Below are 25,884 nucleotides of genomic sequence, written 5' to 3' on the forward strand. Positions count from 1 at the left end.
AATATCTTGCTCATCTCCTGATAAAGTGAGAGGGATTTCATCAACAAAGTGCATTGGGTAAATGACAATTCCTTACAAACTGGAGGGAAAATCAGTCCTGGCCACTTGGAAATTGATCATCTCCATTTGAACTGTCAATAAGACCACAACTATTTGTGGTCGTACAGAAACAGCAATGAGAAATCCTACATTTGTGTGTTGCGGTATTCCTGAGTTTTCACTCAGGACTTGCATGGCTGACATAGTAAAAACTGAGAGGAAGCGACTGGCACAATGAAGGAAGCCTAGAGCACCACCAGAAGATGGCCAGGGACAGACAGATGGAGAACCTTCATTGCTGCCCTAAACACCAGTAGGCATTATGGGCAATAAGTTAGTTTTGCAGTCTTGTGCTATTATAATCTGTTGATGCCTGACATTTTCTCACAGGAACTGTTCTATTAAATAGCTGTTTTGTAAAATGTTGGCTGAATGTGAACTCTGCTTATTCCTTTATTTTTTTTTTGCCAGCAAATGTGTCTAAAATTTATGCTTGTCAGTATGACATAAACTTAGATGAGTCAAGAATGAAGGTCTTGCCACATTGAACAGCAGATTTACTGATGGCAAAACAAAAAGGCTGCAAATAGCATCATGGTCTAATGGCGTTCTATTTTTGATTTTCTTATGCTTTTCTTGTGTTGATTTTCTGGAGTTAATCTTACTGTGTTTAGGAGGATGATGTTTATTTTTATGTCCGTTGAAAATGTTTAGTCAATCATTAAAATGTAAAATTAGAGTTGTGTGGGGTGTCAAGAATTTCTTTCCCAAAAGGTGTTAGTGAATCAGTTTGATTTATAGCGCAGTCTCTAGAATTTTCATGTTCTGTTGTTTGCCCTTGAGTTATAAGGTTATTTGAAATTCACTTATAGTGGAAATTTCAGGGGAATCTTTAATTTTCTTAAAATGCACCCGATTCATTTGCCATGTTGGCCAATGCAAATGACTAGATTTCATAAATGAACTCCTTGGTTATAAGCACAAGAAAGTTATAAGCACGAGAAAGTCTGCAGATGCTGGAAATCCAATTAACACACAAAATGCTGGAGAAACTCAGCGGGCCAGGTGGCATTTATAGAAAAGAGGACGGAGTTGATGTTTCAGGCCGAGACCTTTTATCAGGACTGGAAAAAAGGATGTACAGTCAGAGCCAGAAGGTGGGGGGGAGGGAAAGAAGTACAAAATGGTAGGTGATAGGTGAAAAAGTTGGGAAGTTGATTGGTGAAAGAGATAAAAGGCTGGAGAGGGGGTAGAAGATCATGGAAGAAAGGGAAGGGGAGGAGCACCAGAGAGATGATGGGATGGTAAGGTGAGAGGGGGAAACAGGAATGGTGAGGGGAGGGGGCAATTACTGGAAGTTTGAGAAATAATGCCATCAGGTTGGAGGCTACCCAGTTCATGCCATCAAGTTGGTTGTAAGACCAATTTTGAGTATTCTGATGATATGGAGAAATGGATTCAGTTCATTTTAGGACAAGCATTTGCATAATGTTGGTATCTTTGATATTTGCTTCATAAACCTGCTTTTTATAAAATTTAGAGTGAATGGCTTTGAAATGTATAGCTTTGAAGCCTCTAATTTGTATTTCATGTGGGAAAACCTGTTGAAATGCAATACACTTATTTTTGCATGATCTGTCAGGAATCATTAAGATTGAATTGACTTTACTACTTACATCCTTCATATACATGAGTAAAAATCTTTACATTACACCTCCATCTAAATATGCAATTTATAGTAATTTATAATAAATAGGTTGTATAACAGGATAGTCAGTATAACACAGAAATACAGTTGTCAGCATGAAGTAAGCAGTCTGATGGCCTGGTGGAAGAAATTCTCCGGGAGCCTGTTGGTCCTGGCTTTTATGCTGCAGTACCGTTTCCCGGATGGTAGCAGCTGGAACAGTTTGCGGTTGGGGTGACTTAGGTCCCCAATGATCCTTCAGGCCCTTTTTACACATCTGTCTTTGTAAATGTCCTGAATAGTGGGAAGTTCATATCTAGAGATGCGCTGAGCTGCCCACACCACTCTCTGCAGAGTCCTGTGATTGAGGGAAGTACAGTTCCCATACCAGGCAGTGATGCAGCCAGTCAGGATGCACACTTTTGTGCCCCTGTAGAAAATTCTTGGGATTTGGGGGCCCATACCAAACTTCTTCAACCATCTGAGGTGAAAGAGGCACTGTTGTGCCTATTTCACCACAGAGCTGGTATGCACAGACCACGTGAGATCCTTGGTGATGTATATGCCGAGAAACTTGAAGCTGTTCACCCTCGCAATCCTAGTTCCATTGATGTCAATAGGGGCTAGCCTGTTCCCATTCCTCCTGTAGTCCACAACCTGCTCCTTTGTTTTTGTCACATTGAGGGAGAGGTTGTTTTCTTGACACCACTGTGTCAGAGTGATGACTTCTCCGTAGGCTGCCTCATTATTATTTGAGATTAGGCCAATCAGAGTGTTGTCAGCAAATTTAATTAGTAGATTGAAGCTGTGGGTGGGTGACACAGTCATGGGTATTCAGAGAGTAAAGGAGGACACAGCTCTGGGGGCTCCTGTGTTGCGGGTCAGAGGGACAGAGGTGAGGGGGCCCACTCTTACCACCTGCCAGTGATCTGACAGGAAGTCCAGGATCCAGCTACACAAAGCAGAGTGAAGGCCGAGGTCTCGGAGCTTCTTGTCGAGCTTGGAGGGAATTATGGTGTTGAATGCTGAACTGTAATCCAAGAACAGCATTATTACATAGGCATCCCTCTTCTCCAGATGTGTAAGGACGGTGTGTAGAGCTGTGGCAATTGCACCTGTCAATTGGTTGTGTCAGTAGGCAAATTGTTGGGGGTCCAGTGTAGGTGGTAGCATGCTGCAGTTGTAGTCCTCTCAAAGTATTTGCTTATTATTGAGGTGAGTGCGATATGACAACAGTCGTTCAGACATATTACCTTGGTCTTTTTAGGTACAGGAACAATGGTAGATGTTTTGAAGCAGCAGGGCACCCTACATTGGGAGAGGGAGAGATTATAAATGTGAACACACCTGCCAGTTGTGAAGCGCACATTCTGGGTACCCGCCCTGGGATGCCATCCGGTCCTGCAGCCTTGCGACTGTCCACTCGTTAAAGCATAGCACATTGTAGAAAATGACCAAATTGCTTTGTCAAGAATAGTAGGCACAAGAAACTAATTTGCTGAAACAGTTTCCTATTAACTTTGAATCTATAGATTGTTATTTGTGATTCTTTTATATTTACTGTTTTTGGTCTTCAAGGGATTGTGCAGTTTCATGAATGTAAATATTCTGTCAGATCTTGCACTACTGTGCTAAGTTTAAATATAGCATTGATAATAGATGTAAAGAATAAATCATCAACATAGCGCACAAAGCATGATTCCCATTTTCTGGGTGATAAAATTTTAGTCATGATGTGTATTAAGGGATTAGCCAAATTTTAAACTTGGCCTCTTCAATCAGATGGCATTCAACAGGCTCTGCAGATGTTTCTTCAACTTTAAATTTCCAGATGCAATAATCTCTCACTGACTCACAGGCCTCTTGCTTTTGGTGTTCATAGGGGTGGATGCCAGGCGACATCAAAGTTCACACATGCATTTTCACTTAATTCAAGCTGTTCACGAGACAGTGCTTCGCTGCCAGACTACAGGCCAAGTATGCAAATTGAAAGCAGGGGGAGGGGAATTGAACAGGCCAGCACCCTTTGGGGCCCCCAAAAAGAGAAGCTTCAAGATTCAGTAGGCCTTTCTCAGAGCAGCCGTTGTATTGTACCATTGGAATGATGTGAAAACTGTGTGGATTTTGTAAGACAAATTGTGCTTGAATCTCATTTGAATTGTCTTTCATTGTGAATGTGGAGGCTTCTAATTTATAGTTTCCTAATTTTCCCCTTTGTAGCCCTCATGTTGGCCAACCTAAACTGCACTATCAAGTGCTTGGAATAGTCTTATTTTTTTTAAATATTGGTATCCTATAACGCCATGATTTAAGCAAAATAAGTCTGGGAAGTTATTTTGTGAAAAGGAATCAAAGACTGAAATCAGAATAATTTGTTTAAAATAAAAAAAATGTGTGTATATGTATTTACAATATAAAGATACATGTATCTAGGGTACTGTTATTAGCAAAGCCACAATTATTGCCTGTCATCCATTGTTACTCGTTTCCAGCTTACCTTTTAAGCAATTTGATACAGCTGAATACAGGCAGTCCCAAGGTACATAAGGGTTCAGTTTCAGAGAGCTATCTGTGAACCAATATCTCTTAGTCAGAAACATCTGTTTCCTATCGCTACCATGTTGTATTACCATGCATACACTTGCTGTAATTGTCATTTCATTGAATAATTTTAATACTACCTATAACTGCACTATTGAAACCATTGTATTCAGCAGTTAAGGAAGCGGTGAAGCATTAATAACCAACTTGAAAAGTATTTTAAAAATGTGTGGGAGAATTTTATAGTTGCATTTCCCAATTCAGGTCATTTGTAACCTGGGAAACCTCTGTAGTTTGGGCTGCTTTAGAGAGCAGTCAGGATTTAACAGTGCGCACACACAAAATGCTGGAGGAAATCAGCAGGTTAGGCAGCGTCTATGGAAATGAATAGTTGTCATTTTGGGGGGACTAGCTATAAGGTGATAGGTGAAGCCTAATGGGTGGGAAAAGTAAAGGGCTGGAGAAGAAGGAATCCGGTAGGAGAGAAGAGTGGACCATGGGAGAAAGGGAGGAGGAGGGCACCAGGGGAAGATGATAGGCAGACAAACTGAGATGCCAGAGTAGGGAATAGAAAGAGAGAGAGAAAAAAAAATGCCAGAAGGAAAAATCAGATATTCAAACCATCAGGTTGGAGGCAACCTAGACAGAATGAGGTGTTGCTCCTTCACCCTGAGAGCGGCCTCATCATGGCAGAAGAGGAGGCAGTGAACTGTTGTGTTGGAATAGGGATAGGAATTTAAATGGTTGGCAACCGGATGGAGCGGAGGTGCTTGACAAAGCGTTTTTTTTAACATATAACAAGTATGGCATTGAAATCTCATGTATGCTTTATTACTTTGCAAGATTGGCTTTTAGTGACTTTTGAGGTGTGGCACAGCTAGTAGGTGAGCTGCCTCGCAGCTCCACTGCGCAAGCTTACTCCTGACTTCTGGTGCTATCTGGCTAGAATTTCCTTGCGACTTCCCTTGGGTGCCCTGGATTCTTCCAGCTTCTGAAGAGATTGGGTGAATAGATAAATTGTCACAATAAATTATACTATTTATGGAGGGGAGCTGTATAATCTTGGGGGTGGGAATGTAGGGAGAATGAAATGGTATTAGTGTAAATGGGTGTTTGGTAGTTGGTGTGGACTCATTAGGTGTAAAGCTGAATTATACTTCATAACTGAATCTTAATACAGGTTGACCTTCACTAATCTGGCACCATTGGGACCTGTGGAGTGCCGGATTAGTGAAAATGCCGAATTACAGAAGGATCACATTAAGCATAATCAGTGCCGGATTATCTAAGGAACCGGATTGCAGGTAGTCGGATTAGTGAAGGTCAGCCTTCACTAGTTCAAAATCATTATTACTACTGATGTTGCTTATTTCCAGAATTTAAAAACAATTCAAAAATTTACCTGCCATTAAGCATATAATTATCCAGTGATTGATTGTATTTTTCAAATGCGGTCAAGAAATAAAATCTGTCAGTAGTTTTAAGAAATGATTTGTTACATACTCATGTTTGATTATAGCTGTCACAGTATCAGTGCATTTCAAAAACAGTTCAAGTTTTAATAAACAACACACATCAAAGTTGCTGGTGAACGCAGCAGGCCAAGCAGCATCTATAGGAAGAGGCGCAGTCGACGTTTCAGGCCGAGACCCTTCATCAGTCCTGACGAAGGGTCTCGGCCTGAAACGTCGACTGCGCCTCTTCCTATAGATGCTGCTTGGCCTGCTGCGTTCACCAGCAACTTTGATGTGTGTTGCTTGAATTTCCAGCATCTGCAGAATTCCTGTTGTTCAAGTTTTAATAACATGGAGGGCCCACAAGATTTCACCATAATTTATATATGCAATTTCTTACAGAAAAGGAAATATGTGCAAGGCTGTTTGTTAATTGTGGTTGAATTCTAAGGCAATAGCTTGTGCAGATACTTTTTCACACAGTAGCATGCAAAAGTTTGGGCACCCCGGTCAAAATTTCTGTTCCTGTGAATAGCTAAGTGAGTAAAAAATGAACTGATCTCCAAAAGCCATAAAGTTAAAGATGACACATTTCTTTAATATTTTAAGCAAGATTACTTTTTTAATTTCCATCTTTTACAGTTTGAAAATAACAAAAAAGGGAAAAGGGCCTGAAGCAAAAGTTTGGGCACCCTGCATGGTCAGTACTTAGTAACACCCCCTTTGGCAATTATCACAGCTTGTAAACACTTTCTGTAGCCAGCTAAGAGTCTTTCAACTCTTGTCTGGGGGATTTTCGCCCATTCTTCCTTGCAAAAGGCTTCTGGTTCTGTGTGATTCTTGGGCCGTCTTGCATGCTCTGCTCTTTTGAGGTCTATCCACAGATTCTCGATAATATTTAGGTCAGGGGACTGAGGGCCATGGCAAAACCTTCAGCTTGCGCCTCTTGAGGTAGAACATTGTGGATTTTGAGGTGTGTTTAGGATCATTATCCTATTGTAGAAGCCATCCTCTTTTCATCTTCAGCTGTTTTACAGACAGTGTGATGTTTGCTTCCAGAATTTGCTGGTATTTAATTGAATTCATTCTTCCCTCTACCAGTGAAATGTTCCCCGTGCTACTGGCTGCAACACAAGCCCAAAGCATGATCGATCCACTCCCGTGCTTAACAGTTGGAGAGGTGTTCTTTTCATGAAATTCTGTACCCTTTTTTCTCCAAACATACTTTTGCTCATTGCAGCTAAAAAGTTCTATTTTAACTTCATCAGTCCACAGGACTTGTTTCCAAAATGCATCAGGCTTGTTTAGATGTTCCTTTGCAAATTTCTGACGCTGAATTTTGTGGTGAGGACGCAGGAAGGGTTTTCTTCTGATGACTCTTCCATGAAGGTCATATTTGTGCAGGTGTCGCTGCACAATAGAACAGTGCACCACCACTCCAGAGTCTGCAAAATCTTCCTGAAGGTCTGTTGCAGTCAAACTGGGGTTTTGATTTGCCTTTCTAGCAATCCTACGAGCAGTTCTCTTGGAAAGTTTTCTTGATCTTCCAGACCTCAACTTGACCTCCACCGTTCCTGTTAACTACCATTTCTTAATTACATTACGGACTGAGGAAACACCCACCTGAAAATGCTTTGCTATCTTCTTATAGCCTTCTACTTTGTGGGGCATCATTTATTTTAATTTTCAGACTGCTAGGCAGCTGCTGAGAGGAGCCCATGGCTGCTAATTGTTGGGACAATGTTTGAGGAGTCAGGGTATTTATAAAACTTTGAAATTTGCATCACCTGGCCTTTCCTAACGATGACTGTGAACAAGCCATAGCCCTAACAAGCTAATTAAGGTCTGAGACCTTGGTAAAAGTTATCTGAGAGCTCAAATCGCTTGGGGTGCTCAAACTTTTGCATGGTGCTCCTTTCTTTTTTTTCCACTCTAAAATTGTACAAAACAAAAATAATACACTAATCTTGCTTAAAATGTTGAAAAGAATGTTTCATCTTTAAATTTGCACCTTTTGGAGAACAGTTCATCTTTTACTCACTTTGCTATTCACAGTAACAGAAATTTTGACCAGGGGTGCCCAGACTTTTGCATGCCACTATACATGTGTATATACACACACACGCACGCACACACACACACACACACACACACACACACACACACACACACACATCTCTGTAATACCTTAACACGAAAGATGTGGGTTTTTTGCTTCTGTCATCACTTGTATACATCAACTAAACATGGCTCTTCTGTCTGTCAGCAAAAGCAGTATAAAGAAACTGTACCTATCTTGTATCTGATCGACTTACAGGTTTTCAAAAATAACAGAAATCCTAGAGGCTTTAATGATGTAAGTAATTAGTTAGAAAGTTCATTTAAAAGAAAATGAAATGAATGTTTGTTATGTTAGCATAGCCCAGAAACGACTTGAGCTGAAATTCTGTCTGCTTTCATACAGTTGTTGATTTCATTAACTAAAATGAAACTTCCAGACCCACTTTTATGTCAGCAACTGACACAAGTTGCTGCAAAATGAGAGCAAACACAATTTCAGTGGAGAGATAAATATGAGTGGCTTGCTTTCTTTTCTGGGGCTTTGCTCTTGATGTTTATTGCCATTCTTGAGCTCTGCCCCACCCTTGCTACTCATTTTTTGGTCTGTAAAGAAAACAAGTACAAATTCAGTGTCACCATCAGATGTTGGATAATGTTTTACTTTGGGGACTAGCTCTTGAAATACCTAATCCATTGGCATTAAGAGGACTTTTTGAGGACATTTTAAAATGGGTAATCAGTATTGGTGTTGCAGTTATGCCCAGTTCTCATGAATTATTTTTTAAAATGATCTGATGGTGATCAGCCTCAATCTTTTAATTCCGATCAGAGATCCTGCATGACCTGCTGGCTACTTCCTTCGTCTACTTTTCATATTTTCCTTTTGTGCAGTACTTGGAAAAAATAACATTGTTAATTTGGCATCTTCTGTCTTTGTCCATTCTGTTAGTTCATCTTTCTGAAATCTTGTTCGGTGTTTGCCTTACTCATTCACATTATGATTCTGTTCACTACATTCAAATCCATTTATCACCATGTACGCTTAGTGACTGCTTCATTAGACGTGTACACCTCATTAAAGCAAATATCTAATCAGTCAATCATGGCAGCAACTCAATGCATAAAAGCATGCAGACATGGTCAAAAGGTTCAATTGTTGTTCAGACCGAAATTTGAATGGAACAGAACTGTGATCTAAATTACTTTGACTGTGGAATCTAGAGTTTCATGAGAATGAAGTGGAAAAACAGAAAAGGATCCAGTAAGCAGCAGTTCTGTGGGTGAAAATGTCATAAAATTTGCCAAGGTGAGCTTAGAGGGAGGATCTACATTGTTTTATTCTATACCTTTGAATTCATTTGTCCTGGATGCAGTCTGGAAAATACAAATTCTGAATATGAGCATTCAAGGCTTTTGACACTGAGAATTTGCTAGCTATCTGAATCTGATTTTTGCTTTAGTCTATTTTTCATGTTCCGTTTGACGTTTTACCATGCGTATATTTCCTCTCTTTGGTCTTGTTTTCTGAATGTCACATTTACTCTGCATCAAATTCTAGTGCACATCCATATGCTCAATCAACAAACTTGATTCTTACAAGCGAAATGCAAAAAAGGAGAATTAGTTGATGGAGACACAAGGGACTGCAAATGCTGGAAATCGGCAGCAACATTCATAGGTCTATGGAGGGAACTGAGTAGTTGATGTCTCAGGCAGAGACACTTAATCAGGATTGGGGGGAAAAGAGCGGCAATCAGAATGAAGAGGTTGTGGAGATCATGAACAAGTGGGTGATAGGTGAATCCGGATGAGATGAGTAGGTAGGTTGGTGGGCAAGAATAGGAGGAGAGAATTATGTGAGAAGCTGGGAAGTGATAGATGGAAGAAGGAATCTGATGGGAAAGGACAGTAGACCATGTAGTAAAGGGAAGCAGATGGGGGACTCAAGGGAGGAAGGTGTGGATGATGTGCAATTCAGTAAGTGTGGGGAGTGGATATAGAAGGGGTAGAGGGGCTGGAGGAATGAGGGAAATCAAAGGGGGGGATGGGGAGCAGAGGAAAGTTGTTCATGTTTTCAATATTTATTGCTTATTATTATTTCATCTTTTTTCTTTTTGTATATGCATAGTACCTTGCACATAGGTTGTTTGTCGTTCCTGTTGGGTGTGGTCTTTCATATATTCTATTGTGTTTGTTGAATGCCCACAAGAAATTGTATCTCAAGGTTGTATATGGTGACGTATACTTTGATAATAAATTTAACTTTGAACTTTTAAATCATTGTTGATACTGTCAGGTTGGGGACTACCAAGACTGAATATGAAGCTCCAATTACAGTTGCCTAGCTCCAATCAGTGGGTCGCCTCACTTGAAAACCAATTCAAAGATGTTTTCAAAGCCACCTTGGCAAAATGTGACATCTTAACAGATTCATTGGGATTGCTGCCGCATGACCACTTAGAGTGGATAAACCTTCGCATAGGCACCGAGAACCTTTGAATCTCTTTGTTGGAGCTGGATCAATATTCTAAAAATGTCAGAAAGAACATACCATCTATCTGTTTTACAACCCAGCAGCTTGCCCCATCAATCATATCCTGCCCCACAAAGTTGAGGGTCCTACATTGGCCTCATTAGCCACACAAAATCCACACAGTTAGTTTGGAAGGAAGGTGTCCTCAATTTTGATAATTTGCCTAAAATGTAGTTAGTATCACCATAGCTGCACTCCGTACTGAATTTTGTTGACCGATTAGTTGTAGCGAAGTTCTTTACCAGAGTTGTATGAGAAAGAGAAATTGCCTTTAAACTCATGAGATAGCATAGGCCATCAACTTTTCTGTAGCAGGCAATTTCTTTTTTTACGAGGTCGAGTTGCTAGCTCAACGCTCAACCCAGCACGTATGGAAAGTGTGCACGGGAGCTGGCTGGATTTGAACTCGGGACCTTCATTCCCAAAGTCCAGCACTGATGCACTACGTCACCAGCTGGCCTAACAGAGTTGTATGGTGCATCCAAAAGAACTTAGATGCTAAATTACCTTCTGAGGTTCTGGATCAATATTTATTTTTAAAAAAATCACCAAAATGAAAATTATTCATGTAACTATTTTAGGAAAATTTAATTACAAAATAATTTTAAAATACCTGTTATTAGATCAGAAAATTGACAACCCTGATCATTGATTTTAAGTAATGATTTTGATTGATTTTGGTGCTATTGCTTTGTAGGTGCACTTAGATGCACAATGGAGGAATTTTAATTGGAATACTGGTTTAAATCAAACAATTTACGAAAACAAAAGCTCATCCTGCAGTCTTAAGCTGTTTCAAAAAAGATGGATAAGGTTGTAGAAATGTTTACAAAATGATAAATTTAAATAGACTTTTGAAAGTGGGAGGCAAGCATTGAAATGTGACAGATCTTGGGAAGAGAATTCTTATGGAAGAGTGAAGTTGCTGAAGTGGGAATGGGAGAGAAATAGTGAAGCAAGGATTTTGTAATTAATATGCAGTGTGTCAGAGTTTTGTTGGTGAGGATATGTTGAATGATTTGGAAACAAGCAGGTTATTTTACAGACACTGGTCGGTTTGCTTGTAGGGTGATTTTTTTTTCTTTACACATTTGATATGTGATGTCATATTCACCAGTAAAACCATAATTCACTCTCTTTTCAGTACAGCCCTCATCTTTGTTGTCTACACTTCCTTTCTTTGCCATGTGTTCAATTTTTAAATATTCATTTCATTCTAATCTTATTATTGTATCTTAGATTTCTATTTCATCACCTGCTCCTTGATTCCTGCTTAACTACTACATGTGCAACCCTGCATACATATACCTTCTGTTAATTATGTTAAGTCTTCTCCCTTTGACTACTGCTCCCACTCTTCTAAAGCTGTCATCATCCCTTCAGTGAAAGATAATTTGCCCCAAATCATTGTGTTGCAGTGATGGGGTTGGGGGTTGTTGAAGAATTTGTCATGGTTAAATAGCTGATATTTATTTTCTTAACTTCTTGCTCATAACTCTGTTTATTCATGATGCTTTTGATGTTTTAATTGCTATGATCATTTATATATTTTTCCACCTGATGCCATTTCACCATCTGACTGCTTACATGTTAATGCTGATTCTTTCAATAAATTGAATAAGACCTGTTTGCTCTGCACCCATATGCTTAATGATTTGTATTGCCCCTAGAATTACTCCTTAATTCTAATCCTTGTTTCTAATAGCTCCATCCCTGCCTTGTCTCTAACTGTAAAATCCTGTTTTCTGAGTTCCAACAATTCTGGTATCTTGTATTCCCATTTTTATTCGAACAGTTAATTGTGCATAAAAGCCCTCAGTTAAGAAATTTTCCCACTAAACTATTCTTGTATTTTAAGAAATTTGTAAAATATATTTTTGTCCAAACTTTTGGTTCTTCAATATGAACATTATGTAAGACCATAAGATAAAGGGACAGAATTCGTCCATTTGGCACATCAATTCTGCTCTACCATTTCACCATGGCTGATCCAATTTTCCTCTCAGCCACAATCTCCTGCCTTCTCCCTGTATCCCTTCATGCCCTGACCAATCAAGAATCTATCAACCTCTCTCTTAAATATACATAAAGACTTGGCCTCCACAGTTGCCTATGGCAAAGATTTCCACCACGTTCACCACTCTCTGGCTAAAGAAATTCTTCCTCATCTCCATTCTAAAATGACGCCCCGTCCATTCTGAGGCTGTGTCCTCTGGTCTTAGATTCTGCCACCATAGGAAACATTCTCTCCACATCCACTCTGTCAAGGCCTTTCACCATTCGATAGGTTTCATTGAGGTCACCCCTCATTCTTCTTCATTCCAGTGAGTACAGGCCCAGAGCTATTAAATGCTCTTCATATGACAGGCCATTCAATCCTGGAATCATTCTTGTGAATCTCTTTTGAACCCTCTCCAGTTTCAGCATATCCTTTCAAAAATAAGCGGCCCAAACCTGCTTACAATACCCACATGAAGCCTCACCAGTGCTTTATAAAGTGTCAACATTACATCCTTGCTTTTGTATTCTAGTCCTCTTGAAATGAATGCTAACATTGTATGTGCCCTTCTCATCATAGACTCAACCAACAAATTAGCCTTTGGGAAATCCTGCACAAGGTCTCCGAAGTCCCTTTGCGTCTCAGTGTTTTGTATTTTCTCTCCATTTAGAAAAGTCAACCCTTTCATTTCTTCTACCAAGGTACGTTACCATATACTTCTCAACACTGTATTCCATCTGCCATTTCTTTGCCCATTCTCCTAATCTGTCTAAGACCTTCTGTAGCCTCTCTGCTTCTTCTAAACTACTTGCCTTTCCACCTATCTTCATATCATCTGCAAACCATCAATTCCATCATCAACACATAACCTAAAAACAATCGGTCCCAACACCATTAGTCACTGGCAGCCAGCCAGAGAAGACTCACTTTATTCCCACTGTTTGCCTCCTGCCAATCAGCCACAGCTTTATCCATGCTAGTATCTTTCCTGTAGTACCTTGGGCTTGTAGCTTGTCAAGCAGCCTCGCATGTGGTACTTTGTCAAAGGCCTTCTGAAAATCCAAGTGTACAACATCAGCTGATTCTCCTTTGTCTATTCTGCTTGTTATTTCTTCAAAGAATTCCAACAGATTTGTCAGGCAAGATTTTCTCTTGAGGAAAACCATGCTGACTACTTCTATTTTAGCATGTGTCTCCAGGTACTCTTGAGACCTCAACCTTAATAATCAACTCCCAACATCTTCCCAACCACTGAGGTCAGACCAACTGGGCTATAGTTTCCTTTCTTCTGCCTCTCTCCCTTCTTGAAGAGTGAAGTGATATTTGTAATTTTCCAGCCTTCTGGAACCATTCTAGAATCCAGTGGTTCTTGAAAGATAATTACTAATACCTCCACAATCTCTTCAGCCACCTCTTTCTGAACTCTGGGGTGTATAACATCTGGTCCAGGTGACTTAACCACCTTCAGATCTTTCCGTTTCCCAAGAATGATAGAAACATAGAAAACCTACAGCACATTAAAGGCCTTTTGGCCCGCAAACTTGTGCCAAATATGTCCTTACCTGAGAACTTACCTAGGGTTACCCATAGCCCTCAATTCTTCTGAGCTCGATATACCTGTCCAGGAGTCTCTTAAAAGACACTCTCGTATCCGCCTCCACCACCGTCGCCGGCAGCCCATTCCACAACCTCACCACGCTTTGTGTTTAAAAAAAAAACCCAACAACAATAACAACAGCAACTTACCCCTGGTATCTCCTCTGTACCTACTTCCAAGCACCTTAAAACTGTGCCCTCTTGTGCTAGCCATTTCAGCCCTGGGAAAAAGGTCTCTGACTATCCACCCGATCAATGCCTCTTATCATCTTAAACACCTCTATCAGGTCACCTCTCATCCTCCACCGCTCCAAGGAAAAAGGCCGAGTTCACTCAACCTATTCTCCGAAGGCATGCTTCCCAATCCAGGCAACATCCTTGTACATCTCCTCAGCACCCTTTCTCTGGTTTCCACATCCTTCCTATAGTGAGGCGACCAGAGCTGAGCACAGTACTTCAAGTGGGGTCTGGCCAGGGTCCTGTATAGCTGCAACATTACCTCTTGGCTCATAAACTCAATCCCACGATTGATGAAGGCCAATGCACCCTATGCTTTCTTAGCCACAGTCAACCTGTGCAGCAGCCTTGAGTGTTCTATGGACTCAGACCCCAAGATCCCTTTGATCCTCCACACTGCCAAGAGTCTTACCATTAGTACTATATTCTGTCATCATATTTGACCAACAAAATGAACCACCTCACACTTATCTGGGTTGAACTCCATCTGCCACTTCTCCTCCATCGCCTCCCACAGTAGTCTCATAACCTTCTCTCTAGTTATAGTAACTTGACACACTTCATGCCCCCTGACACCTGGAACTTCCACCATATTGCTGGTGTCTTCCACAAATACAAAATGCAAAATACTGATTCAGTTTGTCCGCTGTTTTGTTGTCCCCCATTACTACCTCTCCAGTGTCATTTTCGAGCAGTCCAATATCCATTTTCATCTCTCTTTTACACTTTATGAATCTGAGGAAACTTTTGGTATCCTCTTTAATATTATTGGTTAGCTTACTTTTGTATTCCATCTTTACCTTCTGGATGATTCTTTAGTTGCCTTGTCTTGGTTTTTAAAAGCTTTCTAATTCTCTAACTCCCCACTAATTTTTGCTCTATTATATTGCCTCTCTTTGGCTTTGAGTTCTCTTGTTAGTCATGGTTATGTCATCTTTCCTTTAGAATACTTCTTCCTATTTGGGATGTATCTATCCTGTGCATTCCGAATTGTTAACAGAAATTTCAGCTATTGCTGCTCTGCCATCATCACTGCTAGTGTTCTTTTCCACTCAATTCTGGCAGACTTCTCTCTCATGCCTCTGTAATTCCCTTTACTCCACTGTAATATGGATACATCTGACTTTGGCTTCTCTTTCTCAAATTTCAGGGTGAATTCAATCATACAATGATCACTTGCCCCTAAGGGTTCTTTTACCTTAAGCTCTCAAATCAATTCTTGTTTATTTCACAACACCCAATCCAGAATAGCTGATTCTCTAGTGGGCTCAACCGCTAGGGAAAAAAGCCATCTCATAGGCATTCTAAAAATTCACCCTCTTGGAATCTACCACCAACCTGATTTTTGCAATCTACCCATGACGGTTGTAACATTGTCCTTCTGGCATGCATTTTCTATCTCCCATTGTAAATTGTAGGCAATGTCCTTAGTACTTTTTGAGGGTCTGTGTACAACCCCCATCAGGGCCTTTTTACCCTTGCTTTATCCACAACGAGTCAACACCTTCTGACCCTATGTTACCTCTTTCTAATGATTTTGATTTCAATTTTTTTTTACCAACAGTGCAACACTGCCCCTCTGCCTTCCTATCTATCCTTTCGATACGATGTGTATCCTTGGATGTAAAGCTCCCAGCTATAGTCTTCCAGTCGTGATTCAGTGAACATACCTGCTAATCTGCAACTTTGCTGCAAGTTCATCTACCTTATTCCGTATATTGAGATGCAACGTGCATTCAGATGCAACACCTTCAGTCCTGTATTCACCCTTTACGATTTTGTCCGCCTTTTAAGTTGCAGCTCATCCTTTTGACTGCAGTTTTGCCTTACCAGCAGCCTCTCCTTACTACAAATTGCTTCTGCTTGTAAACCAGCTACTTATCTTCAGCATTGTTATCCGCCTTTCCTACGATACTTTTGCATTGAAATATAGGACACTAGTCGCACCAAGTTCAACCTTTTGATTTTAGTTTTGCCTGAGGTCTTACCAGCATCTTCCTCCACAAACTCTCCACTAACTGTTCGGGCACTATGGTTCTCAACCCCAATGCAGAACCTCATCACTTGTCCTACCCATGTCATTGGTACCAATGTGGACCATGACTTCTGGCTGCTCACCCTCCCACTTAAGAATGGTGAGGACTCGATCCCAGATATCCCGAACCCTGGCACCTGGGAGGCAACATAACTTCCGGGAATCTCATTCTTGCCCGCAGAACCTCCTGCCCGCTCCCCTAACAAATCCCCTGTCACCACAGTGTGCCTCTTCCCTTTTGAGTCACAGAGCTAGACTTAGTGCCAGAGACCCGACAGCAGTAACTTTCCTCTGTTAAATCATCATCTGTCTCCTGATTGAAGTTCCCTCCTCTCTAAACTTCCGATGTCTGGATGGGCTGCTGGTCAAAGCTGTAATGCTAATATGGTTTTGTGTTTAATACTGTGTCTAGGGAGTTTTATTATACTTAAGGTTTTATATATTTTGAAATTTCTGTAAAATATTCTGCATTTTATGATAAACTGGTTCAGATTTCAGCATGAATAAAATAATGAGGTATGATATCATTCAGTGACTACTTGTGGAAGAAAGATTCAAGGGACTTTAAGCACTCTTGATGCTTACGGGACTGTGAAGTTCCAACAACAAGCATATTGAACAACTCCATATCTCCTTATTTATCATATTTTGGCCAAATGAACTTTCACGCCTTTGAATGTCTCCTGGAACCATTCCGATCTCAGAGCTGCAAAATTGGGGATTTGTTCTCAAATACTCGGAGAAGTATCACTCTTCACATTGACACCATCCAACTTTGGTTCCTTGCAATTAGGTTTTAGTATTTTCTGGTGTTTTCTGTCTGCATGTTGATTATGACTGAGGCACAACTCTTTTAATTGACCATGCCAGTTTAACCCCTTTCTATTGTGCATACTTTGATTGAATCTGAAAATGTTATCCAAATAATAGATTAAGTTTAGGATAGTACCTTTGTACCTCCCTCTGCAAACTGGATCCTCGACTTCCTCACCAGAAGACCACAGTGTGTGTGGATCTGAAATAACATCTCCATCTCGCTGATATTCAACACTGGTGTGCCTCAAGGATGTGTGCTTAGCCCACTGCTCTACTCTCTCTACTCTCATGGCTGTGTGGGTGGGCACAGCTCAAATGCCACCTGTAAAATTGCTGATGATATAACCATTGAAGATGGTGAGGAGAAGATGTACAGGAGTGAGATTTCAGATTAATATATTTATATATATATATTTATTTACTTTTCTGTTTGTTGTAGATGAGGATGTCCCTGCAGACATGATTGTGGAAGAATCAGGACCTGGTCCACAAAACAGCCCATACCAGCTACGGAGGAAGTCTCTATTGTCTAAAAGACAATATCCTACAAAAAATAATATGGAGGTGAGATGCACTGCTAAATGCAGAAATCTATTTTTTGGTGTTAACGCCACCATCCAAAAATCATCTTTGTCCAGGTGCGGATTTAATTTGTGAAAACGCGACTGGGACAACGATTGTATAAACTATTGCTATCTTGTTGTCAACCCATTTACTTTAGTTTTGTACAATGAAGCTGGGTTTGAATGTTGGATGCTGATATGCAGAGGCTTTAATTTTCAGAGAAAATAGTACTCAATGGTGGCATGGCAGGTGGGGAATTGGAGTCATATTTAGAGTATAAACTAAACACCTTCATTTGGAAGAGTACATAGGGCATGATAAAGCAGATAAATTAACTAGTTTTTATTTTAATGCATTGAACCTGATGGATTAGGCTTTGGTTCATAAGCAAATGTAAATGTGATATTGTATATCAAAAATGAAGTTGGGGAAAAAAGAACGACTGACAACTCAGTGCACTTAGTCATAGCAGATAGAGAGGTGCCACAGTGTTGATTAGGAAGAACATCATATCAGTATTCAAGGAAGATATTTTGGAAGGCTCTTCCAATGATGGCATGCGTTAGAAAAAAGCAGGGACAATTACTTTGGTATTATATATTGCAGGTTTCCTAGCAGTTAGCAAGAAAAAGATAAGCAGCTGTGTAGACAATTGACAGAAAGACGCCAGAGCAAAGGCACTGTAGCGGTGGGAGTACAAGGGAACAGATTTCAACTTTTTCAATAATGTCTGGGAGTGTCTTGGAGGTAAGACTCATCTTGGGAGCAGTGTGTCAGGGAAGTTCTTTTTTGAGCCAGTACTTCGATAATTGTACATAAAATGGGGTTCTACTGGACTTGGGAAATAAAAGCAGGCATGTTGTGGTAGCACAAATGGGAGCCTTTTAAAAGGAAGGTAGTATCCCTGGGAGTGTGAAAGGTAAGGATGGCAAGATTTATGAAATATGAATCAAAAGTGATGTTGAGTTGAAGAAAACAAAAGGAATAGACAAAATGGTGGAATCCCTTAAGAGGTATGGAAAATGTGGGAGTGTACATAACAAGGAAATTGGGAGGGGAAAAGGGGGCCATCAGTGGCAAGCAAAATTAAGATGAATCTAAATTATGCTTGGGGCCTAGGGATGTGGGTGAAGATTTAAATGAGTATTTCTTGTTTGTATTCACTGCAAGAAGATGGTAGAGGGAGAGTTCAGGGTGAGGTAGGCTGATATTTTGTGCATTTTGACATTTGGGAAGACAAGATCTCTTGGGAAGCATGAAGGTGGATAAATATCCAGAGCCTGATGTGAGGAAATCCCGGCTGCTATGGGAGGCAACGAGTTTGTTGGGGCCTTTGCAGACATTTTTGTATCCTTACTAGCCGATGACTAGAAGATAACATTTGTTGCTCTAGTATTTAAGATGACAAGAATGGATTTGCTGGATTACTGAAGGATAGTGGACGCTGTGTACAAGGTCTTTAATAAGATCTTTAATTTGCTTGGTAAACTGGTCCAGAAGTTGGAGCCTATGGGATCCAGGACAGATTGGTAATAGGAGTCAGGGCTGTGCTAGAGGGTTGCTTTCTCAGTTAGAAGTCTGTTACCAGTGATGTACCTCAGCAGTTGGTATTGGTATGTTTGTGATGTACATTAACAACTTGGAAATGAATATATGATGTAGTACCACAAGAATTTCTAGTGATGTAGATATCAAGGCTATAGTGTGATGCTAGTCAGCTGGAAAATTTGGCAGAGCAATGGTAAGTGTAATTTAATCCTGTCAAATGCAAAATAATATTTGAGAAGATAAATAAGGTAGGATAGATCCAATAAATGGTAGTTTTCAAAGGAGTGTTGATGAACAAAGGGACCAAGTTCATATATCCCCAGAAATATTAGCGTGGATGGAAAAGTTGGTGAAGAAGACTGATCTATCCTTTGCTGACCATGGAATAGAACATACCAGGGTATCGTGCCTGGAGATTTATGTGCTGCTCTTGTTGCCACATTATGGGATGGATGTGATTGCACTGGAAAAGGTGCAAAGGAAATTGTGCTTGTATGGAGTGACTGCAAAGACTAGTTTTATTTTCCCTAGAACAGATGAGATGAGGAATGACCTGGCAGAGGTGTATAAATTTGAGGGGGATAAATATAGTAGATAATTTTTTTCACTATGTTTATGATGAGGGAATGCTTTTTATATGAGAGTCTACAAATTTGGAGTGGAATGGGGGCGTGTCCACGATGGCGTTCTTTGATATAGAAGCTGGATGATTTAGATTATGCAGCCTGAAGAGATATTGGAGGTGAATATGCTTAGACTATCTAAGAAGCATGTAGACAAATACTGGAATTGCTAAGCCAAAGAGGGCTATGGACCAAATGTGGGTAAAAGGAATTAGTGTCGATGGATGCAGTGAGTGGGCTTAAGGACCTGCTTCTTTGGTTGACCACTGTCAATCCATAGATCAGAGAAGAAATATGCTGCCTCTTTACCAACAACCATAAAGAAAACATTTAAAAAATAAGGTGTGATAACCCATTTCATAGATTAAGTGAGGTAGATTTTGTTTCAGTCACAATTTAATTGCCAAGGAAATAATTAACCTGTGATTTTTAAATATGTTAATTATAACTTCCAATTTGTGGTGTCAATATATTTAGAAAGAGCAAAATGTGAAAAGGCACCAGCTATCCATTTTGGAGGTTATATTTTCATAGAATAGCTCAACAAGAATTGTGCTGTAGTTGGTAATTTTTCACTTGGACTGAATTCTTCATGATTGAGGTAACTGAAATTCAATTTTTATCTAATGAATTTTGTAGACTGCAGTGAATGGTAGAAAGGCTTACCATCAAATGATATGTTAATTGTTTCAAGCGATATCTTACTTAGGTATTTCTAACTTTTGAACAATTTTAGAATTAGGTTTATTATTCAAAGATTCAAGATTCAAAAAACTTTATTATCATTCTAACCGTACATCAGCTCTGCAGGGCAGAATGAGACAGCGTTTCTCAGGAGTAGTGCAATCATAACATAACAAACGCAACACTAAATAATAAACACAACAATAAATAGTAAAACACAACAGCCACATGTCAGTTAAAATCAAGTTATAAGTGTCCAGTGCAAGTTAAAAGGGCCCAAAGCAGAGTCAGGTGGAGCAGCTATTTAGCAGTCTGACTGCCTGTGGGAGGAAGCTGTTTCGTAGCCTTGTGGTTTTAGTTTTGATGCTCCTGTAACGTTTGCCTGATGGCAGAAGAACAAACAGTTCATGGAGAGGGTGTGAGGGGTCTTTAATGTTGTCCTGTGTCTTCTGGAGGCATTGACTCTGAAAGAGGTCTTGTACAGAAGGTAGGGAGACCCCAGTAACCTTCTCTGCTCCCCTAACCACCCTCTGCTAGGCTTTTTTGTCGACAGCACTGCAGCTGGAGTACCAGGTTGTGATGCAAAAGGTCAGCACACTCTCAACCACACCTCTGTAGAATGTAGTTAAGATGTTAGTGGGGAATGATGCTTGTTTAAGCTTCCTCAGGAAGTGCAATCTCTGCTGGGCCCGTTTCACAATCCCAGTGGTGTTCTTGGACCAGGTGAGATTGTCTGAGATCTGCACCCCAAGGAACTTGATGTTTTCCACTCTCTCCACTGTGGAGCCGCTGATGCTGAGGGGTGTGTGCTCAGGCTGAGACTGTCTGAAATCGACGATCATCTCCTTGGTTTTGGTGACATTAAGCATCAAGTTGTTATCCCTGTACCAGCTCTCTAGGTGTTTGATCTCCTCCCTGTACATTGTTTCATCATTTTTTCTGATGAGCCCCACCACTGTGGTATCATCTGCAAATTTAATAATCAGGTTCTCCTTGAATCTGGCTGCACAGTCAGGTGTTAGCGGTGTAAACAGCAATGGGCTAAGCACACAGCCTTGTGGGGATCCAGTGCTCAGTGGGGATCACCAGCATGTGACATGAAGTTTGTAAACTTAGCAGCAGCAGTTCAATGCAATACATAATCTAGCAGAGAGAGAAAAAATGATAATAAATAAAATAAAACATAAACAAGTAAATCAATTACATGTATTGAATAACTTTTAAAAAATGTGCAAAAAACAGAAATGCTGTATATTTTTGAAAAAAAGTGAGGTAGTGTCCAAAGCTTCAACAATGTCCATTTAGGAATAGGATGGCAGAGGGTTTTAAATGTGCAGTTTTAAATGTAGTTTAATACTTGGGTTTCCAGAGCAGTTTTGTTTTGAAATGGGGTGTTCTGAAACTGTCTGTTTTAGGTGTTCTAATTTTTTTCTTATATTGTTGTTTGATTCCTAAGAATCAAAAGATTGAAGACAAAATAGTCTTTTTGAAACTTGTGTCAAATACTTCGGCCGTTGAAATACTTCTCCCAATTTTTTTCTCAAATGTATAGTGGTGATAATGACTATAAAAAACATGATGAGCATACATACTCTAATAAGATCGTGGGGAAGAATAAAATAGTAATATTATGGATATTGTTACTGTTTTTGTTTCTGAATCTTGGCTTTAAAGTAATTCCTTAGTTTCTAAAGTTTTGTACTTGACCTCTGGTCTTTTAAACTCAGATATTCATGATAAAGTGGTGCATCTCTGCAGCTTGTTCTTCACATGTTCTGTTAAGACTTCATGGTCAGTGTACACATTTGTGTAGCTTGTCTGAGATTGTTAGTGAATCTTAAAAGCAGATTAAAAAGCACTAATCTTAAAATCCTCAATGGAATTCTGATATACACAAGGATTCTAACACAATCTAATATCTTTGTAGGAGTTTTATCATAAAGTCTATCATTTTAGTGTGCAAAATTGGCAGGTTAATATATTTCAGGATGTTTGCTATGGGAGCAATATGATGTATTGTTTGAGTGGTAGGAGTTTGTTAACAGTACAATTTTTCTGCTTATGGGTACTAATCTCTCTGATATTATAGTTTGCAGAGAAACAGGCCATTTAACAATCATTCTCTGATTATGCTGAGCTTCTATGCTGAACTTACAGTCTAACTCTCTCTGCCCTCTCTCATGTCCTTGTAACTTTTCTGTGTAGTGATACTATTTGTTCTGCTTTATATATTTTACTTTCCTTTTGTTAACTATGTTATTTTGAAGGTACCTAATTCTTTTCTTCCTAAAATAAAGACATTCTATGCAATCAAAGCCTTTCAAGATTCTGAAGACATCTGAAGTTATCCATCTGCATATTTTTCAGCCTTTTAATCATATCCTGATGCATTTGTTTTGTTTTCCTTGACAATTCATTTTGCATCCACTGAATTGCCTCAGTACTTTTATAATGGCAGTGACCAGAACTGTACTCAGCTTAGAAATGAGTTTGGCGCAAATACTTGATTTTGCACTTCTAAGCTGTTCAAAGTAAAACTAATCCTAGGTCTTTTCTTTTCAAAAACTTTATTATTGAACATTGCTGTTACAAATGCTGGCAATACTGTTTAGACAGTGTTTGTGAAAAGAAAAATGTTTGATGTCCGAGTGCCTTGCAAGTTGTAATGGGCGCTGCAGTAAGACCCAGACTGTAACATGAAAATTTTGTGAAACCAGACTAAATTTAATGGTAACATGGATTTAAAAAGTTAATTAAATTGTATTAATGCCAACTTTGGCTTCTTTGTGCCTTTTCCACAAATCATTTTGTATCCAAAATTTGTATTTTTTTAATCTATGCAAGACTTGAGGTAGTTACAAAGATGAAAAATGGTAATGGTACTGACAGAATGAAACAGAAGGATAAAAATTTTAACAGTAAAATGTTGTTGGTCAAAGATATCTTTGTTAGGATTGATAATATAAGTGGTAGTGACTTGTCTATGCTGAATATTTAATTGAAAAATATTATAGGCTTTTCTAATTATATGTGAGAACTCTAAAGATTTATAATAAAATGTCTACATGACCCATGCAGCAGATCATACCCCAACCCTTCACTGAACTGAGAAAAGAAATAAAACTAAATTTGGGTAGCAAAGAATGTACAGGAATGCTGGGTGTAATAATGGAGTAGTGATGATTTGATTAATCTGTTTAGTGCTAATGCTGTGCAGTCTGTGAAACGATGGCGAGCAGAAATGGCCAGACCTGCAGGTTGTAATGTGTCCAGATGGAAGAAGAGGCAAATTTTTAAAAAATCAGAGTTCTTCAGGCTTGCAATGGGCCTTTTTATAACAGTACAGGAGGCCATAGGCAGAGAGAGAGAGTGGGACAGGGAACTTGCCTCTTTTTAATGATGACACAGAATGTAGGTTGATCTGGTCACAAGTCATCCAATAGTAATTAATTTATCACTTGTGTATAAGATTTGAATAGGGTTCTAATGCTATTGATAAAGCTCTGTGATCATTAAAGGCATATACTACACAAAAATTTCCATTTAAAGCAGCTTGTGCGAATGATTAACCTTGAATTGTCGGAATTATATTTGGTTAACTAAATAATATTATTCCTTTCCATTTAAAAAAATTTGAATTGGATGGAATGCTACATGGCTAATACAGGAACACGTGAACTATTGCTGGCATTCCATTTAATAAATGTGAACTCGGGTTGATCAAGTAGGAATTTGTTCATGAGAAGTATTAGTGTGTTTTTTTTAGGATCTAACTATTCAAACATTTATCTATTTTACATTTTTATCTGCATGGATATATTTCAATGTTAAGAACAGAAAAGTGATAATATAAAAAGCACTTCAGTGCAAGTTGTAAACATGTGATCAGTGTGATATGCTTGTAAAAGGGAGTGTCCTGTAATTCCTAGTGGAACTCGGGAACTATTCACTCTGCTGGATGTTGAACTATGCAAATACTGAGCTTTGAATAACATTGTGAATGAAGGAAAAATGTGACAAAAGTGTTCATAATCAAATATTCGTGCTGATGTTGACTTTGTACTTTCTAGTAAAAGGCCTTATTTTGCATTATTTTAACAAAATCTTTGGATAACATCTTACTAACATTAACAGACAGTGGAATTTCTCCACCTTTCCCCTCCCACTCCCAGATCCTCCTGAATTTTCATTTAAAAAAACTAAATCAAAATTCTATATAAGAACCAAAAGTAACTAAGTGAAAACAGAGGTGCGAATGTTAATTGATCTCTCTGACCTACAATATACTCGCTGTTAAATACTTCTAGGATAGTAAACTATAATGTATGCAAACCATGTACACCTCTTGAAGTTGTAAACACCATACTTCAAAACACCAGAATGATGCCTGAGCTATTCCAATCTGAGAAGCTCTTATCTGTTGAAAGTAGAAATACAGTACTGTGCTTAAGTCTTAGGCACCCTAGATTTTTAATATAAGTTTGTTTTATATGTTTTTTTTGTCTTCTGCCTTGTGTCAGTGGAAAAGAGCAAACTTTAGATTTCCATAGATCCATTTTCCAAAAAAATTAAATGTTAGAGGTTTTTTGTATTTCATTAAAAAATGTAAAATATTAAATAATAGACCACTTTTCAAAGAAAAACTTAATTACTTTGTAGGTGTATAGCCCAGTGCATGATTAAATAAAGATAACAAGTCAGTGCTAATGATCTGTGACACAATGAGATGAATGAACTAGACTGATTAACTGAAATATAAAGGGGTGTAGAATGAATCAAACTGAGTGAATTAAGACCAAACTAAAATGTGAAGGTGTGGCAGATGTGACAGTGTAACCTTCTGATCAGTAATTCTTACACCATCGTGAGAGTGAACGTAGCAATAAGTCAAAAGGTGGTCATCCTGCATCAGCAAGGTCTCTCCCAAGTAGACATTTTGCTGCTGACAAGAGTTTAAAAAGTGTTGTCAAAGCTCCTCTGAAGAAGGACAAAGAAGCAGGCAAGGTTTAGGACCAGAAACACAGTGGTCAGCCATGGAAACTGAGTACAGCAGAGGAGAGATACATCAAATTGACGTCCCTTCTAAATCACAAGAAGTCCACCTCTGCTATCAGCTGTCAACATTCAAAAACCACTGGAACCCAAATACACCTCTACAGTCTGGAGAACTTGTTAAAAGTGGTCCTCGTGGAAGAGTTGCTGCCAAAAAGCCAATTCTTAGAAGTGGAAACAAGGCCAAGAGACTCAACTATGCACAAAAACATAAGGACTGGGGTGCTACACAATGGCAGCAAATGCTCTGGGCTGATGAGTCAAAATGTGAAATTTTTGCCTCAAACAGGAGGCAGTTTGTTTGTAGAAGAGCTGGAGAATGCTCCATGGATGAGTGTCTGCAGCCAGTAGTGAACCACAGTGGATGTGCAGGTTTGGGTCTGCATTTCTGCAAATGGATTTGGTGATCTAATCA

General features: G+C 39.3%; 1 protein-coding gene across 1 annotated transcript in view; it reads left to right on the top strand.

Moving 5' to 3' along the window:
• The window catches only part of LOC134350439 (F-box only protein 11), a 146,415-nt gene that overhangs the window by 35,563 nt on the left and 84,968 nt on the right, over positions 1 to 25,884 (top strand). The window contains exon 2 of the mRNA XM_063055635.1: positions 17,438 to 17,562. Within this exon, the coding sequence (XP_062911705.1) occupies positions 17,438 to 17,562 (125 nt within the window). The remainder of the gene's footprint in view (positions 1 to 17,437; positions 17,563 to 25,884) is intronic.

The sequence above is a fragment of the Mobula hypostoma genome, chromosome 8 (genome assembly GCF_963921235.1).
Source record: "Mobula hypostoma chromosome 8, sMobHyp1.1, whole genome shotgun sequence".
Lineage (NCBI taxonomy): Eukaryota > Metazoa > Chordata > Chondrichthyes > Myliobatiformes > Myliobatidae > Mobula > Mobula hypostoma.